The 19035-nt window shown below is 38.8% G+C and overlaps 3 protein-coding genes across 4 annotated transcripts in view; 2 read left to right on the top strand and 1 right to left on the bottom strand.

The window, feature by feature from the left end:
* Nucleotides 1-11656, top strand: part of plppr1 (phospholipid phosphatase related 1) — a 39844-nt gene extending 28188 nt beyond the window's left edge. Inside the window, exons 5-8 of the mRNA XM_072371298.1 lie at nucleotides 2553-2803; nucleotides 4440-4616; nucleotides 9287-9418; nucleotides 9890-11656. Of these exons, the coding sequence (XP_072227399.1) occupies nucleotides 2553-2803; nucleotides 4440-4616; nucleotides 9287-9418; nucleotides 9890-9922 (593 nt within the window). The 3' untranslated portion in view covers nucleotides 9923-11656. The remainder of the gene's footprint in view (nucleotides 1-2552; nucleotides 2804-4439; nucleotides 4617-9286; nucleotides 9419-9889) is intronic.
* snx30 (sorting nexin family member 30) overlaps nucleotides 1-19035 on the top strand; it is a 360763-nt gene that overhangs the window by 160644 nt on the left and 181084 nt on the right. The gene's annotated exons all lie outside the window — the stretch shown is intronic.
* The window catches only part of grin3a (glutamate receptor, ionotropic, N-methyl-D-aspartate 3A), a 51391-nt gene continuing 45170 nt past the window's right edge, over nucleotides 12815-19035 (bottom strand). The window contains exon 12 of the mRNA XM_072371293.1: nucleotides 12815-14615. Within this exon, the coding sequence (XP_072227394.1) occupies nucleotides 14063-14615 (553 nt within the window). The 3' untranslated portion in view covers nucleotides 12815-14062. The remainder of the gene's footprint in view (nucleotides 14616-19035) is intronic.

Here is a 19035-nt window from a genome sequence, read left to right as displayed (position 1 = left end):
CAAAGTGTCCCCGTGCCCTCCACTAGTCTTGGGGTTTGTGGGTGCTTACAATCTCGTTGCAGCTTCAGTGAAGTGAATGACCAGAAATGTATTGCTGATTAAAGTCATTTTTTTTTGTTTGTTTTGTTTTTAAGCTAAGTGATCATATTAGTATTCAAAAGCACATCATGCAGTCCAGCAATCTCATCACTGCTGCTTCTGACTCTCTCTTGTTCAGTTTTGGATTATGTTCAAGTGCATCAAGCCACTGATGTTTCTATGTCCTGTGAGTGAAATTAAAACACTGTATGTCCTGCTGTTTTTTTTACTTATCCGAGACACGAGATCTCTTGGAACAGACAGTCAGTCCAGTCCTGTCCATAAATCCTTACAAAGATTATAGTCCTGTGGGATTGCACAAGTTAAAGCTCTACTTGGGCACAAGCCTCCCCTTCACTCCAATCTTTTTCATGTAAAGGCCCTACATGTGCATTCTTGGTACAGCCGTACAGTTGCTGTACCAAGGTAAACAATTTTGGCTTTTACTAAAACAATAAAGTACATCAATTAATTTAGCTAGCAGGTGTACAAGCAGCTCAGGCAGGCAAAGCAGAGCCAGAAACTCAACATTAACCTTCCATCGTTATCTCTGAGTTCAACTTGTAGTTGTGCTTTATCATACTACAATCAAATATGCTGTATTACAAACGGCATCTGAATTTTCTAGCTCTGCAGCACTCCTGATGTGTGTTCGAAGCTGTGCATGGATACATTTGACTGCTAATGCACATGCACAGACGTGCACGTGTATGCTATGCTCATCTTACCCAGACAGCTTGCTTGTAGGTCTATTTTGCCTTTTTAAATGCGATATGTTTCACACAGCGTAGTGCACAGTGTTCTGGTACATTGGACTGTCGTATGTGTGCCACTGTTGTGCATCAAGACTGGCGTTCACATTGTTTTATGTTCACCTCAGCATTTGTTTTGGATGAATCTGCATTTTTTTTAGTATTACGCATCAGGAAAACAGTCCCTATTAGTGTTGTTTCACATGATCTCACACTTGCTGTTGTCAAAACTCCTATGTAAACTTTCAGTGGGGTACAGCTGATAAATACTGGGGAACTTTTCCCAGCTAAAAGGTCAGCTGACACCTATGTAGTTCTCGAATACTGCTATGTGAACTATGTTCAACAAACACTTTTTCAAACCAACATGACATCCAGGCGCAAGGAAAGTAGTTGAGATGGAAGTGAAACGGTATATTTTACTGGGAAATGGGAGAATGGTGTAGATGTCAAGATGTTGCAACACATCCCCTTCAAATCCTGCAGGTCAGTAGCCACTCAAACTATGTTCGATTTAAATATCTTTATCAAACATGTTGTTTGCATATACAGCAGGCAACATGTGAACTAAATAATTCTTTGGAATATTGATTGTTTTACAACATATTTTGCTGCTCATCTTTTTAATATGACACCCATTCAAGTTATAAAACACTTCTCAAATATTCATTAGGCAATCATCTTATTTATATTCCCATCTGTTATTGAGCAGTTTTTTCAGATCTGAAGGATCATTGAGGCTTTTCGTCTCTTGCTCTCTTGCTCCCTCCCATCTGCTCTCCCATCACCCTAATCCCCCCTCTCCATTTTCCTCAATGCCCTTCACACAGTCATGTCCCTGTACACCTCTCAGACATTCCTTCACACACACACACATGCACTAGCAACTGCCACCACCCCCGGCCTGGATGACAATACAAAGGACAGTAATTTCATGGCTAAGCAGGCCAGATAATCAGCAGCAATATTTCATAGCAGAAAGAAGGCAGCCGCAGACATGGGTCAGGGTTAGTGGGTGTCAGCACAATCATTTACATTAAATACTGTTGCTTTTTTCTTTCCTTCTCTGCTGATTCTCTACTTTTATTGCCTGATAATTTAAATTTAGTTAATTCCCACATTCAAACATCTCTTCTCCTCTCTTCTCTGACAAAAACAAACTCAACTTTGCTGCAATCTCTCCTCAAATAAGCTCCATACAGCACTGTGAACACCTGAGAAGCTGAATCAATACAATTTGCATTCAGATATCAGTCTCTGAGTTTGTTCATTCAAGAAATGGCTGCAGTTAACCGAAGCAGTTAACTACATAATCCCCATTCCTATATTATCAGCTCCCAGCTGATGTGTAATCAATCAATGCATTCATTCATAGCTGAACTAATCTCTGTGCCTTCAGCAGTGTCTCATACACAGGTGCTCCATGCCAACCTGTTTAGGATCATACGCATCAATAAGGTTGATTTATGAATAAAACTGTAGTGGTTTGTTGGTGAGTGTATAGTTAATGATGTTTTCAGGGCGTTAACATGACATATTCAAATGTTTAGCCCCACATAATGATAGTTAGGAACTCATCCAGTGACTCCAGCCAGACACAATTCAGCTCAACGCGGAATATAAGTGACAGACATATGTATGAAGTATGTTGTTTATATAGGGATGTTTCATTGCTGTGAGTTTGGAGGTTTTCATGTGCTCATCTCTGTCTGTGTGCCACAGGTGTGTTTGCGTTTGGTCTGTTTGCCACAGACATCTTCGTTAACGCAGGCCAGGTCGTGACTGGAGGTCTCGCGCCTTACTTCCTGTCTGTCTGCAAGCCCAACTACACTGGCACAGAGTGTCGGTTCAATCACCAGTTTATCGTCAACGGCAACATTTGCATCGGGAACCCCGTTGTTGTTGAGAACGCACGCCGGTCGTTCCCATCCAAGGACGCTTCGCTGAGTGTTTACTCTGCCGTTTACCTGACTGTGAGTAGCATGTGCCTAATCGCTAATCACGTTGTATTTAATTTACTCTGAACATAAGCCGAAACTGAAGGAGCTCCTGCTTTTATTGAGCCCGGCAAATAAAACTTAACACCTGTAACACTCAAACGTGGGATGGTGAACTGTCATTTGTGATTTGTGCTCATAAATATGTCTGCAGCGTTAGAAAGACACAACAAGGTGATTTTTTTCTGTCCCATCAAAGACGAGGCTCCTGATGTGCCTCAACCCCCTTGTTTGTGGTTCAGGCCTCTCTTCCTTTATGTATTAATAATCCCAGCTGGACTATTGTAATGCTCTGTCCGTTGGTGTTAGCCAGGCCTCCCTTCCAAGGTTTCATGGTCCAGACTGCTGTAGCTCATCAGTTAACACAAACATGTAAGTGTTAACACATCTTCTCAGTACTTGCCTCGCTTCACTGGCTCTCCTTTTAGGACTGATTTTGAGGTTTTATTGTTTACTTCTAAGGCACTTGACAGGCTAGTTCCTTTTTTATCCTTCTGATCTCTCACAACCATATGTGCTTTCACATGTCACTCAGATTTATTGATCAGTTGCTTTTAGTTGTCTCGAGATCAAGACTGGCAGTTTTACTTTTTTCAATTTGTATTTTATTGGACAAAACAAATCCTAAAATTGCTCTGAATTTCTTTTAATTTACACAATTAATTTAAAAGGCATTGGAAATATACTTCTCCAGAGTTACTAATTTTGGGCAAAAGGAAGTCAGTCTGTATCTTATTGGATTGGACAAAAACATTTTAAGCCTGGTCTGATTAAAGTATACTACTCACTATGGCTTGGGTTCAGCCTGGAAGAAATCCTTAAGTAAGAGAAAATATTTACTATGAACATGTTGATTGTAAAGATGCATAACAGTTTTTTCATACTTTTATTTTGTATTTATTGATCTATTGTTTTTGTTGTTTTTAATAAAGGAATTAGCTAAAAGGGACAATATATGTCTTAAGAAAAACTCTGAATGAACTTGAAGTGAATTCAGGCTTTTTAAAAAAAATTTTTTGATAATATTGGTTTCATGAAAACATGAAAAGTGTTTCTTTAAGGAAAGCTGTTTGACATCAGTAATAGAATGAGACTTTCAGCTTCTGAAGAGTCAAAGACTGCACATAAGTGATGATTTCATTAGCATGAACAACACAAAAAGAGACTTTTGAAATGTTCCCATCGTTTGTTGACGTTGGATGAGGAAGCAGTTAAAAAAAAAAAAAAAGAAGAAGAAGAAAAGGAGAAGCGATATGTTGAAATACTGTGTGCATTGGTCCATTTATTAGTTAGGTTCATCTTGGAATATTTTATTCTCAATAGGAAAAAAAACCAACTCTTGTTTGAAGAGTTATTACACACCTATGATGCAAGGTTTTCACATCTTTCTTTAACTGCTTTGCCACGGGGGTTTTGTGCTGTCTTGAAATTGTGAAAGATTTTACTGAGTATTTGTGTGAACACCTTTAGCTTCTCTGCATGATACTTGCTTCTTTATATGTACCTAAAGAGAGGAGCAGAGCATATCTATACATTTGCCACATAGTGAAGAACATGATCTTTGAATCCTCACAATCTTTCATCTGATCCTCCTTTCTGTCCTTTTCTCTAGATGTACATCACCAGCACAATCAAGACCAAGTCCAGCCGCCTGGCCAAGCCTGTGCTCTGTCTGGGCACGCTCTGTTCGGCCTTTCTCACCGGCCTCAATCGAGTGTCAGAGTATCGAAACCACTGCTCAGATGTAGTGGCTGGATTTATACTGGGATCAGCCATTGCGTTATTTCTGGTGAGGACAAAGGATTAGGCACAATCTTTGGGGGAAATGTAGGAGGGTGGATTCAAGTGAAAGAGAAGGGGGAAAAAGATGATCATTCAGAGGTGGATTACGGTTTCAAGGTTTTTTCATACTGTAATCATTTTTAGCCTCATTTTGGAACAGATGCAAACAGGTAATTACATGATGAATTCAGACAACAGTGCTCATCAAAGCTTGCAACATGAGTTAGTCAATAAATATCCAAATGTGTGTCAGAGTTTTTCCATATTCCTTTTAATTTATTTCAGTGACTAAATCAAATGTGTATGACGCCTGTCTGTATAAAATAAAACAAGGTAAGATGACAGGAGAGACGTTAAAATAACATGAAACAGAGGTTATACTGGACTTAAAGAGGGTTCAAATACTGGTAATTTAGGATAGGGGGTCGAAGATAAGAATTTGATTTGCACAAAAAAACAGAAAGCCCTAAGGTGGCACTACCGAGATCAGCACTGGCTCTGGTTTCCAAACAGCATGGAAAGGAAGGTGTTGAAGAGTCAAAGAAGAGAAGTCTGAGGGAAACACCGTGTTTATGAACAGTTGTTTAATTCAGAGATGACAGAGGATAGAACCAGTGATCCGATTAAATTCTCATTCTCTACTCCTGAGGTAAAGGATTTTATCTTCCTATTACAACAATTGCCATAATGGGGGATAAATGTTCAGATTTTATGTGCGAGACAGAAATTGCCCTGCATAGCAGTCCATAACTTGACGCCAGGATCAGTCACTTGTGATGTGCTGCGAAACAGCCTGGCTTTCAATGAAAATGAGTGTCTTTGTCCGCATTAGATTTTATGCTGAGTGTTTCAAATGCAGGGTAGCGATCATTGCTGAACCCCAAAGCTGTTTTGGGTTGCAGCGGAAAGCCCACTAAGCAGGAAGGAAGGTGAAGGGATTAAAAAAAGATGTATTTATCAGCCTCAGAGGATTCATTTCTTGTAGTTGCTGCTGGGCCCTGATCATCAAACCCCAGGTAACAAAGGATTGTAAGAAGCATGCAGGGACAAGCAGGGTGATGTGCTATGTGGACAGTGGTTGTTAAGAGTGATACAATCGCTTCTTAATTAATAGATTATGATATGTACAGTACATGTAAAATGTTTGGACACACCAACTTACACCTACTTCTATTTAGAATGTGTAGGTGCATTTAAGCTTAAGCTAACATATAAGGAACAATGGCAATAAAAAGCCAAATTCAGTTTTGTCATGGTGGACATATTTGGTTCAACCTCCAAATTAGTTTCTTGTGTGAAACTATCTTCTTGTTGCTTATACTTTAACCGATTGTTACTGTTGCTCTCAGCTTCTGTTTGGTTAGGTGATATCTGTCTCAGGTCAATTAGTAGATACTGTGAGTCAAGGCTGAGAATTGGGGAGAACTAAATAAATACAAATGTAAAAATAGTGACCAAAAAGAGGAAACCATTCCCGTAGTTTAATATTTTGTTGTGGTACCAGTGGGGCGGAGTGTAGTCAACATATACCCACTTGACCTTGAAACTTGGAGGAGGAGGAGTCTTTGTGGCACATGTAAGCTTTCAGTAATTGACCTTTAAAAAAATTGTCATGCATTGATCTGGCAGTCTCTGGGGAGAGAATGTCGATCATTACATCAGCACTTTTTAACCTGCTCATTTCTGACTTATTATCAGCACAACATGAACCGAGGAGGGCTGAATCCCCCTTGCGCAAGGATCTAATGGTTCTGATAAAGCTTATCAAAGTTTTGTCATGTGTGAAGTGAGAAGGCAGTTTGATGGATTGCTATCCTAAGGGTTCTTAAGAGAGAGTAGAAACCAGGTGTATTTAAAATCCTTTTGCTGTCACTGCTTTCAAAGAAGAGGTCTGAAAGGACTTATCAATTAGAAAATACCTTTGGTCTTTGGAGAGATTTGTCCTCAGGGAGCAGATTTGGGGATCAGTGTTGAGCCATTGGTTTTGACTCCTGGATGACTTTGGTAACACTGGAGGACTGCTTTATACCTTATTCAAGAAAAGGCAGAGACACATGCTTACATGCTGTCTGATAAAGGTAAAATCCCCCTTTATTTTCAAGGTTTCAAAGGACCGTTTTAATTTAAGACTTGCAAGTAATGTTGAAATGCCATATATAAGGCTATAATTTGGGGTGTAACACAACACAGGAGTCCAAGTTTCTTTGTCATCTTACTTTGACATCCTGACTTGATACCGTGTCATAAAATGTAAAGTAACATGTTTTTTGTGGGGCTAAATTGAAACTTGTAGCACGATTTAGAATTTAAGTTCAAAACTTTCCCTTGCACCCACCTGAATCTGTAGCTGGCAGCTTGGCTGGTGCTTTTTGCCTAAAATTGAAAATGAGCAGTCTGCTGAGGTCATTGGATAAGTGCATCCATTGAATGATAATTAAAGCACTAGTGTCATACAGAAATGTATTTAAAGCAGCCACATCAGCTTACAGTTTTCAATTACTCGTACAAATATTGACATTGTGATGGGAATTTATTGTGATGTTGGAGATATTGGCTCACAAGCTTAGATTCACTTATTTTGTTGGTCTTGGAGCATTAGAGACTTGCTGTCCGTGAAACAAGAAAACCTTGAGAAACCTCCAGCAGTGAGTCGGCCTGCTTCATTTTCTCTTTTGCCTCTGCCCTAGGGCAAGGATGGTGTCTGGTGGGGTGGGATCTCCTTCAGGCTGCTGACTTTGATTAACCGGAAGATGGTAGAGAGAAATGTGACCTTTTTGGTGTCTTGTCTAATAAAGGAACCAGACTCGTGGACAAATGAATACAGGGTTTTGCAAATAACTGTAGTTTGTGCGAATGTTTGAATCAGTCCTCGTTTTAATTTGGAAATATACTGAAATTGGGGCCTTGTTTTTAATATGAAAGATGCTAGCATTAAGAAAAATAAAATGCCACCATTAAGAACACTTAAAACTGCAATTATCAAGACTATAAGAGCTTATATTAAAAGACAGTAACAATTGAAAAATCATTATTAAACGGCTTTATATCAAGCTAAAAACCAGTGTCTTTTATGCTTCAAAGAGAGGGAGTGGTCACCCAACAATAGTATACAGCTCACAGTGAGGAGTATTATAGTTGATACTGGTAATGGCAAAGTTGTGAAGACTAACTGAGGGCCTTAGAATTGCACTTGAAGCATTTGTTATGTCCCCATAAAGACTGATGTTAAAAAGAAAATCATATGAAAAAAAAAGCCAAGCTGACGTTTACAGACCGACTTTCATGATATCTGACTTTTAAAGACTTTGATAACTTGGTTGATTTTCATACCCACATAAACTTTATGTTACTACAATAACTGCTCTGAAGTAGAAAATATGGCCCCATCTCTTCTAAAAAAAAAAAACTGTTGAGTGTTCTTAATGCCTTTTTATTGGAGCTTAAAACCTCATTAGTATTAGTAGCAGATTGACAGTTTTATTTAAGGTATATGAAACTGTAATTGTCTTTAACAGTGATTCTAATTCTCAAACCAAACGGAGGATTTTCACACTGTAGTGTTATATCTGATGAATAACACTATGTTCTCCAATTTTCCATGAAAGTGCAGAGACATATTATACACTATCTTGAGCTGTGTTTCCAAATGACTTGAGTAAGTTGAAATTCAAAGTCGAGTGCAGTATGAGCTGGGTGGCAAGTAAGGGCTTGGGCAAGTTGATTCCGTGCGTCGCAGACTGGCTCTAGAGTTGTGTAAAGTCACGCTCCTGGCGGAGAAAGAGCCTGGATGAAATAATCAGAGATTAACGTTTTATTGTTGAGATTCACTGCTTTTTAAACACAATTGGAGCTATCTTTCCTCACTCCATTTCAAGTTTGCTCTACCACTACGCTTCATGTTGCATGTTGATTTAAGCAGTCATGAAAGGCTTACTTTGACTGTTGTTTAAAAATAGCAGCAGCTATTATTGCAGTCCAATTTAGATTAACAAATTTTACAAGCTATTCATATTAAACCCTAAACGACTGAGATGGAGATAATAAAACACTAGGAATACTTAAACAATCCAATGTTGCACCCCAAATGCTTTGCATAAACTCCCTACCTGGCTCATTTTATGGGCTTTGTTTAGCTTCTGGTTTCTTAGATGGAAATGGGGGCTGTTGAAGAAAGGAACCCTTAAAAGAACCTAGTTCCAAGAAAAGGTTTCTGCGATAGAAATGCAGATGAAAATACTGATTAAAATAACAGTCAAACAAGAATATCTTTTGTGCTGAGAAATTAAGCTTGTGGTGAGGTGACACGAACTGCAGGTCCAGCAAAGGCCATTTGAAGTTTCCTCCTTGAGTGAGTCAATCCTAATAGGCCCTATGTCAAAAAGCCCAACTTTACAGCAGATAAACATATTTACAGCATGATACAAAAAACAGTCTGAGTCACAGAAAGAAACTTGGAAGTTATCTGTATGGAGAGCACATTTTTTATACTTGATTCTATTAGATTAAGACTCAATATGTGTCTTCAGGTTCACAGTCATATCCAACAGATGCAGATCTCCATGCACCAAATATAACCTGATCAAGCAGTTGTGTTGTCTTGTTGTGACATTAGCATGCTTTGTCACATTTGTATGTCTGCTTTACTAATTAATGTCAAACTGTTTTCATTCTTTTAAGGGCATATGTGTTGTGAACAACTTCAAAGGTGTTCATAGTGCAGCGGCTAAACAGAAAACTGAGGACTATCGCGGTCTTCCTCTGATGACTTTTCCCCGTGTTGAGAGCCCACTGGAGACCCTCAGTGCACAGGTAGCTAAAAACACTTAACCTGGAACCCCAAGAACTTTAATCTCTGTGATGCGCATTATCTTTCTCTTATTATTGGAAGAAGTCCTTCAAGACTTTGAGCTTAAAATCAAATCTCTCATTTGAAAATGTATAATTTGGAATTTGGTTTGTACTGTAACTGTATTTGTTGTAATGCTATTTTTTCACATCCTATGATTTTAATTTAAAGATAGGGTTCTTTCTTTCTTTTTTTTCTTTCTTTCTTTCTTTCTTTCTTTTTTCTTTCTTTCTTTCTTTCTTTCTACACATGGTGACACGACAGGCATGACATTAGCACCCCTGCCCACCACTCCTAAATGCACAATTATTACAAATGGCACTCCTTGCACCACTTAACCGTGACCTTCCTCTATCTTTTCATTTCCACACCTTTCCCTTCCCTTCCTCTCTCAATACCTCCTTCTCCATTCCTCCTTCAACGTGCATTTTCAGAACCATTCAGCATCGATGACGGAGGTCACATGACTAAGGGGGCAGCACCGGGTCACGTTTGCGTCTCCACAGCACTTCCAGACACAATGACGAGGACGCATGCCACGTGGCGCCGAATGCTTACAAAAAACACTGATTTATCTGTTTAAATCACCTGGGGGACAGAATAATCCATGTTTGCAATGTTTTTCTTTTAGTTTGGCTACGTTTAATTCCCCCCACCAAGACGCACAGATCACAACAGTGCAAAAGTATCACAAAGCCAACTTACAGAAAGCACAGGTTGTTTTTCCAGGTATGCGAAACCATTTGAAACATGGGATGTTTTCGTCCTCCAAGGTGCGCTGTTTGTAGTTAGAGGACGGTGTTTTGTACATTTTGTATGAGCGAGTGCTGTAGCCTACCCTGACAATGTTAAACCTGCGCACTTCCTGTCGGCTGACTCACTCCGTTTTACATCACATCCTGTCAGGTGAAATGCCGTCGGTCACCGCGTCCATTCCACTCAGTCTGAAAACTCTGCAATGGAAAAATTATTGATGTAGTTGTTGTTCTGTGGTGTTTGTCATTTGTACAGAAAAAAAGACAGAAACATTCTTTTTATTATCTGTCTGTACATTAATTGACCATTATCAGGTCATATTTTTTAAGGACTTTTGTTAATCTGTATGACTATTATGATCCATTTGGACCTCTTTGCCTGCTGTAAACCTGGATATGTTTTGGTGTCAGTTTAGGTGATTTGGAGAAAAACTCCTCTCCTCTTTTGAGGAAATGCAAGAAAGGGTAAATGACATCCTCTGAGTCTGAAAATGGGGTTTGGCATCATCTGGGATCAGTTACAATATTTAAAATGTCATTGGTTGAGGGGATTTCTATGAGTGTCTTTAACCTCAATTTCCTGATTCACTCTGATGTTAAAAAGAAAATCTCTATCTCTAAGATGTCTAGAGGGGCTAGCCAGTGTCAGATACACATATAGATTCCACTGCTGTGGTGTCCAGAAATACTTTTAAATGCAAATTTCAATATAGCAAGTCCCTTGGAACAGATGTGGATATTCACTGCAAATATGAATATTTGCAGTGAATAGGAGTAATTAACTTGAGGCAGGGCTAGCCCTTTCAAAGACTTCTGCTTCACTTTTCCTCCTTGAGGCACCCCTCCTTATCCCCGACCCGCCAGTGGATTGTGATGCAATGTTGTGACTCCTTTTCCTATTGGAAGATATGCCCAGCATGACGAGAGAAGATGTTTTATAGATATTACTCATTACCATTGTGATTATAACTGTCTTTTACTTTGAAAAAAAAAAAAAGCATTTTATCAGAAATGCAACATATATTTTTTTTTTCATGGTTTGTCCAAGAATTAAATAGTCAGTAGCAAGAATCTGTTCTCTTGTGATTTTTATTTGTGTGTAGTACAATGAGATAGAGGGTTTGTATGAATATCTGAAAAATATTTTTTGCTTGTTCTACTGCATACAAATTATTTCCCTCTTTGCTGGCTCATATGCAAACCTAGCAGTGTGGTTGCATATATTTCCATTGAACAAAACTCCCTGAATTTGAATACTCAAATCAGATGTTTTGGACCTATATTATGCATGAATATTGATCTAAGAGATCGCAAGACTTTTGGAGATATTTGATATTTTCTAAAGTAAGTTTGTCTCTGGGTAAAAAAAAGGATGCTTCTAGGTTACCTAGTCATATTGAGGGTTGTGCAAAAAAAAAAAATTTAAAAATAATGAAAAAAATTAGAGTAATTGTAAATGACTGCAATGTCTATCAAGATACCTAAACTTTGTCTGGTGCTTTTCTGATGAAGTCAGGGAAAAGAATATACATTTGCATTTTTTTCTTTTCTGTTTTTTTTTGTCAGGCCCCCCGAATATTCAATATGAATATGACTTTATTCTTGTCTCATGCAAAGGGTGTTCTATCCTGTGTGGCAGAGATTTCTCCTCACACGACATCTCCATCCAACCACACATGCTTCCCATATGAGTGATTAGAATGCACATGGATATGCTAACACCAAGCTCTTACTAAGTTCTGTTGATTCATCCTTCAGTGATGATTATATCACCGCTTAGCAAGGCAAACATGCACAGAGCGCACAAAGAAAGCTCAGCCAGCTCAGCCAGTGCACTTCCTCTTTTGCTCTGTCAGGTATTCATTTCAGCTGTGACAGCCTCCGCTTACCCTGCAGACACACTGGCTAAATAGATAGGAGCAGTGTGTATGTGCGCTGCAGTGTTTGACCGTGCTATGGTTTAAAAAAAAAAAAAAAAAAAAAAAAAAAAATGTCATCGCTGACTGTTCTGTGTATGCCTCCCTGTCCTCTAGCAATATGAGTGAAGAAGAGTGTGCCAGCCAAATATAATTTCCGAGGTAGGGAGCAAAGCTCAGAGTAGTTTGGTTACTTATAGCTGCAGGGTGTCTCGTAATGGAATCTGTTAACATGTTTTGAAATAAGATGCTGCAGGGGAATTTTAATGGCTATCTTGAAAAAAAAAAAAGAAAGAAAAAAAATCTGATTTAAAAAGTTTGATATTCCCTGAATTTCAGTCATTGTTCAACTGGCGGTAGCAACTGGGGAGGGGAAATCCTTTTTAAACCAAGTCGAAATCATTAAGCCTTCATTTGATCTTCAACAAAAGAAGCAAGGTCTCCACCTGAGCCACTTTGCTGTTTATTCATTTTGTTGCTTCCCACGCATAGAGATGTAATATCGCCTGCAGTGCGTTGTGGGTTGGCTGCGGTGAGACACGGGACCACCATAAACCGATGCAGATGATGAAGTTCACGTCACAAGATATTTTAAATATTTTTAAGAGAGTGGAGAGAAAAAAATCTCTCAACCAAAAAATTAAGTGCAAAGAAGTGAGGTACATTTTTAATCAGAGAATGTGTCCAAACCAAAGGAGAAAAGATGCAAGTAAACGGGTCTCATCACAGAGGAACTGTTTTGGTGTGTACAGTTGAAGATGATACATTAAGAAACGTGTCAGAAGACCAATGGTCTTACTTAGTAAATGTCAGTGACATTTACTGTATACTTAGCATTGGGCCTGCACCAACAACTGAATGATACTCCTGCACTTGTTGTTCTGGAACAATATTACAAGAGCACCAGTATGTTTTCATTCAGGGAGAAGGGAAATTACAAGAAGGGAGAAAATATTTTGGATCTTAAAAAAAAAATTACAAAAATGCCACAATAGAAATACCTTTTAAACCATAAAGTCAAATGACTTTCTACAATTAACTGGGAGTCCCTTAGTAAAATGCAGGCAACATCATACAGTGATAATCAAGGTTGTGTATTGCCACCTTAAAATGCCAACCAGGTTTTCTTTATGAAGCTTCGAATGGCTTCTTTTTCATTGATTTCTTGCAACAACTGTGCCATCAACGCTCAAATCACTTATCAGAAAAAATGGCCAAAATAAATGCCCTGCCAACGGCAAGAAACATTACTTCAGCAGTGATAATATTAACCAGTCTCCAGTAGCTGTATGTCTGAAAGAGAACAAGGTTTCAGCAAGACACAGGGATATAAAGACTTAACTGGCAGGGTTCAACCATCGGTCATTGTACACTCTCAGTGAGCCTGAACAAGCTTGGGTGAATTAGTCAATTCAACTTAAATACCAAAGAGGCGTCATACCTACGATCAAGCTTATCATCATGGCAAGAAGAACTGTACTGAGGAAGAGCACGCTTAAGAGGGAATGAGCAAGTCAAAAGAAATGGTAAGCAGAAAAGGACAGTCAAAGGAAAAAAAAATAATAGGAGTGAAATGGAGGTTGAGAGGACAAAGTGGATGCACAGCTCTTCGATGACGCAACAAGCCTGTGAGGGTCTCAGAACAGATTTGGCTCAGATTCCCACCCCTCTCTAGCACTTCTCATCCAATCAAATATCACCTTACAGAGTTCAGAAAATGTCCCGGTTGAAGTCACAGAGCAGAAGCTGATTCTTGGTGAACATGTTTGTCCAGCATTTAGGGGAACTCCTGAGCCTAAAGAAGGATCTTGCTACTATAAATATTTGTGTTCCATCTCCAGAACAAAAGCAAGGACCCTTATCAATAACCCACAACTTTTGGAGGTTTGTCCTGTGTTTAACAGGGTTTCTCTGGACAGAATGGAGGAGGCAGGCCTCAGAAGTCAGGGAGTGTGTTTGTGCGTTGGTTAGTTTGTTGGTGGGATTGGGTATACTGAGAAAACTGGCGTGTAGTGGGCTGACTGACTGCAGTCTGGTTTGTTTGCTGGTTTTCTGATTGGTATTGTTCAAGCTCTCTCTTTCTTCTCATGGCTGACTGCAGCTGCTGCTTGATAACAAGGATCTGACCCTCCAGTTCTGACAGTTCCTGAACCAGTGAATTCTGGCCCACACCCAGACCCTGACGGCAGTCCCCGACTCCTAAAGCCCGACACTGTATGCCCTGCCCAGATCCTCCTTGCCCTTGGGCCAAGCCCCGCCCTAACAGGTCTGACCGACCGTTAGAGGTGGTCACCATGGGCACGTGTTTCTCCAGCAGAGGAAGAGTATGGGGATGAGGGAGGGGAGAAGGGGGTGGTGGAGACGGAAGACCCTGGGAGGATGGAGGATCCAGGTCATTCTGCATGTCTTGTGGAAGGAATCTTCGCCTGTTGCAGTGGGAGGATTCTGCAGGATTCCAAGTGTCTGACTGTTTGTTTCCCTCGTTGCACCTGGAGATAAGCCAGATACAGATACAAAGTGAAATGTCAAGTACAAATTCTAAATGCCAAGATGGGAATACTTTTTTTATCATCAGACTGCGTCTTTCTAGTCCAAATCCTACTTAAAACCTTAGATGATATTTCGCACACATTGTGTCACGCAGACAACAAGATACTTGGGGAGTAAGTATCTTTGTTTCAACCACAGGTAGTGATAATTTCATTTTATGACAACATTACAATTCTGTGCATGTTATACCGTGTGACAGAGGCAGCTTATGTTGCACTTGACCTTAAACAAGACAGCAACAAGTGAAGTTTCTAAACTACCAGTTAAGTTCTAGATACCATCCCTGAGGTAATTGCCCTGAGATTGTTGGACACCAATATAATTACTTCCTAAAATAGTTTTTCTCTCTAATCGTCACATTAAAAGAAAACTGTGTTTTTTCCTTTTTCAATGAGCGTGTTGTTCTACTGTTTAGAATGTAAGATATGGGTCTGCTGGCTGATCATAGATATCATGGAACAACCAATGGGTGGGTTGCACATGGATTGTACATTTATATTCCATACTTTACAGTACATACAAAATACATTCATGTCTCTGACTTGTTCTGTCTTCTCAATGAGGCTAAAGTTCTCCTATCGTTTCTTCCAATAAAAAAAATATTCATCAGTTAATTTATATATAGTGCATCACTGTTCTCATCTGACATCAGCAATGCTGACACAGAGACAGTGGTATGTAAACAGTGACAGGTGGACTTGCAACTACAGTAGCAACGTGTAGAAAAATAATTGCTGGATGCAGTGTATGGTCTGGAATAACTGGATTAGTGAGATCAGGTAGGTTTTGGCCAGGCAACATATAGAGTAGTAGTTGTGATGGCCCACTTGGCTGGGCTAAAGTTTGTGAGCAACAGCAGGCCACTCCCCATTAATAAATTTTTTGATGTCCGGATTAAGTCTTAACCCTGTCTTTTTGAAGAACATATAACACAGATATGGAGAACATTTTAATTTATTTTTTTAATGAACATGCTCCCACCACAATTACACAAGACAAAAAAGAGGATACTGAGTGTCAAACTGTAGAAATCAAATTCTGTTCCAAATAATTTTCATTAGCATTAGCGCTAAACTTAACAACCTATGCCAGGCAACCTGGAGGTCTGCCTTTTACATTAAGCTTTTAAGTGCAAGCAGCAACACGGATGAGAGGAGTTAGTTTGACACGACACAGATGTCACGCGCATCACTGAACAAATCCTCCCTTATTCTATCCCTTTCTTTTCTTATATTCCTCTAGCGAGTGGTGAAGGAGCAAAGTGATCCTAAATCTGTTTTCTTTTTGCAGCTTTTGACCCACCATCCATTCAGCACCTATATCCTTCATGATCAGGATTCAAGTATGTGGAACCTTCCCAAACCACAGTGAACAAATAGAATTTTTATTAAATTGAAGTTATGAATCAAAATGGGTTTCAGAGTGTGCTGACACATTAAGTATTTTGACTGACAAGACTCTGGAAAAAGTCAGTATAAAGGTCGTCCTTTCTATTCTGTTCAACGGTATCTGCACATGATCGGAGGAAAGAAAACAAGAAGTGACTTCTGGTATAGATTAATGGACTTCCATCAGGCTGCTGGTGTCTTCTTGGATATTAGGAAAGACCAGCAAGTGACCTCACTTTTCTATTTTACCAACCGTGGAAATGTATTGCAAAAGTCCAGTTAATTAACTGATAATGCTATTTTTGCCATATTTAATTCAGTTAACTTTTTTCAGTCTCCAGTTTTACTAAGGGTTAGCAAAAAGGAGTTTTGGTTTAGTTAGATGATTGAATTAATGGTCAATTTTCTGAGAGACTACCCAAAGATAGAAACACTAACAACTATGCAATTGCAAAACTACACTTCCAATGAATAAATATTTTTGAGGAGAGAAACTCTAAGCTCTATTAAAACTACTGAGATGCCTTCAACTTTTTGCTCCCTCAGTGGAAATGAAAACATAAATCATATAAAGCACCCATACCCTGTTGTAAGATATAGACTATATGTAAATGTTTTCTGTGGTAATTTACAGAATATTTAATTGTAAGAGGAGTATTCCTCCAAATATTTCAAATTTATTGGGCAACATCTGCCAGTGCTGAAGCCTAAGTAAGCTCTCAGATTCAAAGGTATTTTTGGAAAGACACCCCCCCCCCCCCCCCCCCCCCCCCCCAACAAAGAAACACACACACTCAAGAGGATTCTCCTGACATCAAAAGAGACTTTAAGCTAAATGATGACACATCCAAATATAAGAACATGAAAAAAATTTCATCTTGAATGATAAATCTAGAATTGGGGGTTGTGCTGTCAGCACACACCACATTTAACGGTGGATAAAAGACAGGTCTTAAATCACAGCTAAGAACCTGTTTTTTTATTTGCTTTTAAGCTTCTTTTTTGACCACCTTTTTAAATTCTCTTCTCTTTCATAATTTTTTTTATTATTATGAATTAATTATCATTATTTTTTTATATAATTTAATTAATATAACCACTTTGCGGCTGCTTTGACATTTTTCAAGTAAAGGGAGATGTTTCTTTATTAGTATTTCAGACCTTGTCTTTCCCATCCTTGTGTTGAGTTCTGTAGGAGGAGCTTAAAGGAATTGCCAGAATGACTGCAGTCATTTCAGCATAATATGTGCAACTACTATGTATATTTTTTTTCTTGTTAGAGATTGCCATAGTGGATTATGTACATGAACCACACACCATAATTTAGATTATTTTGTTTTGCAAAATTGTTTTTTTCTTCAAAGTTGGGATATCCTTCACACCAGCATGTTTAATTTTTAATTTTAATTTTTTTAAATTTCTGCTCAAAATCAAATAAAAAAAATCTAATTTAGCTCTTTTTTTTCACATTATGTAAACATTATGGCTAGGAGTCTGTACACATAAATGCAAGTGAGATGTTTTTTTCTGCAGCCTCTTCATTCCTCCACATAATTTCAAGAATATATCTGCTCACACTTTCTTTCAATTTGCAGGGCCATCAGAGTCAGTTATACTTAATCCTTCACTTACATTGACATCCTCCTTGTATGATGGGTTTACACATGGCCCTTCAGCTTACATATGTGAAGTTGATCCCCTTTATACCATTTCAGCTTATGAAAAGAGATACCTCTATTCACAGTTTCTAGACTATGGACCTTACAATATTTCCTCACTAAAGGCTCTTTTCCAACCCATCTGTCAGTGCAATATGTCACCTTCAGCCAGAAGAGACTTGATGCAGAATGGTGAAAAGGGAAGCAGCTTTTCAACAAGAAAGTTAAGTGCACCTTGCTTGAGTGTCCTTGAACAATATATTGAAAAATCTCTTGGCTACCACATATGGCAGGTGAGAATTCACTAAATACTCAAATCACAGCACATCAATATTACATTTGTGTACAGTGCAAGTTCTGTGAAAAATATGGTAATAGTCTGCTAGACGAGATGGTAGATGAAAACTCTTCACTACGTTTTACTGTTTTTTAAAGACTGCAGAGAAATTACATTTAAAATGTTATAACTGCTTTTAACATTTACTTCATATGTGTTATATGTGAAGCAAAGACTTGTGTGTGTGACTTCCTTTTGCCAGATAAATACCTCTGTACTCAACAACTTCTTTGACAGCACCAACAGGTGATCTCCTGTAAATAACAGTAGTCTTTCTCTCAAAGTACAGCCAAAACATCTCATTAGAAAAAAAATGTAACTGTTATTTTAAAGGAACAACCACTTAATGTCAAAGTTGTCTCACAACTACACATCTGACTGGCTCTCATACAAAACTAGCAATGTTGGTGGCTGGTTCTACGTTGGATTATGCTAATATGAACTCAGTGACACACTGGGATGCTTCTTTCCTTTATTATAGTCAGGGAGCAGCTGTATGTTTATGTGTAGAAGACCCGTAAAAACGTTTTCACCGACACTATCTTGTGAGCGTCCTGTGTTGCCATAAAGTGTTGTCAATAAAGTGGAGATTGGCACATACACAGACATCAAACCAAAGAGACGGAGGTGCACAATCTGACATGCCAAGGCAAATAACCCCACTCCACTGCAACTGGTCTGTAAGTACAGCATCTTCATTCCTGGTTGGAGTTTTCCAGAATTTTCATTTCAGAGCCTGAAAACGTTGTTACTGTTTGGACAATAAATTAATCAAAAAATCTGAGTCAAAATATCCCTGTGTGTGTGTACAGGGCCTGAATTGTATTTCACCCTCTATCTACCTGTAAATTTGCCTCCCTGTTCGTATTTTTTTTGTGCACTTAACTGTGCTTTACTTTTGGACTTAATTTGGACTCAGTCTCTTTACCTGTAGTCTGCATCAGCTTTTACTTCATCAATCTAGTTTTTTTTCCCC

This window comes from Leuresthes tenuis, unplaced genomic scaffold, assembly GCF_036924035.1.
Source record: "Leuresthes tenuis unplaced genomic scaffold, fLeuTen1.0.hap1 SCAF_19, whole genome shotgun sequence".
Lineage (NCBI taxonomy): Eukaryota > Metazoa > Chordata > Actinopteri > Atheriniformes > Atherinopsidae > Leuresthes > Leuresthes tenuis.
The sequence above is the reverse complement of the archived record's forward strand: the minus strand, read 5'-3'. Positions and strand labels throughout refer to the sequence as shown.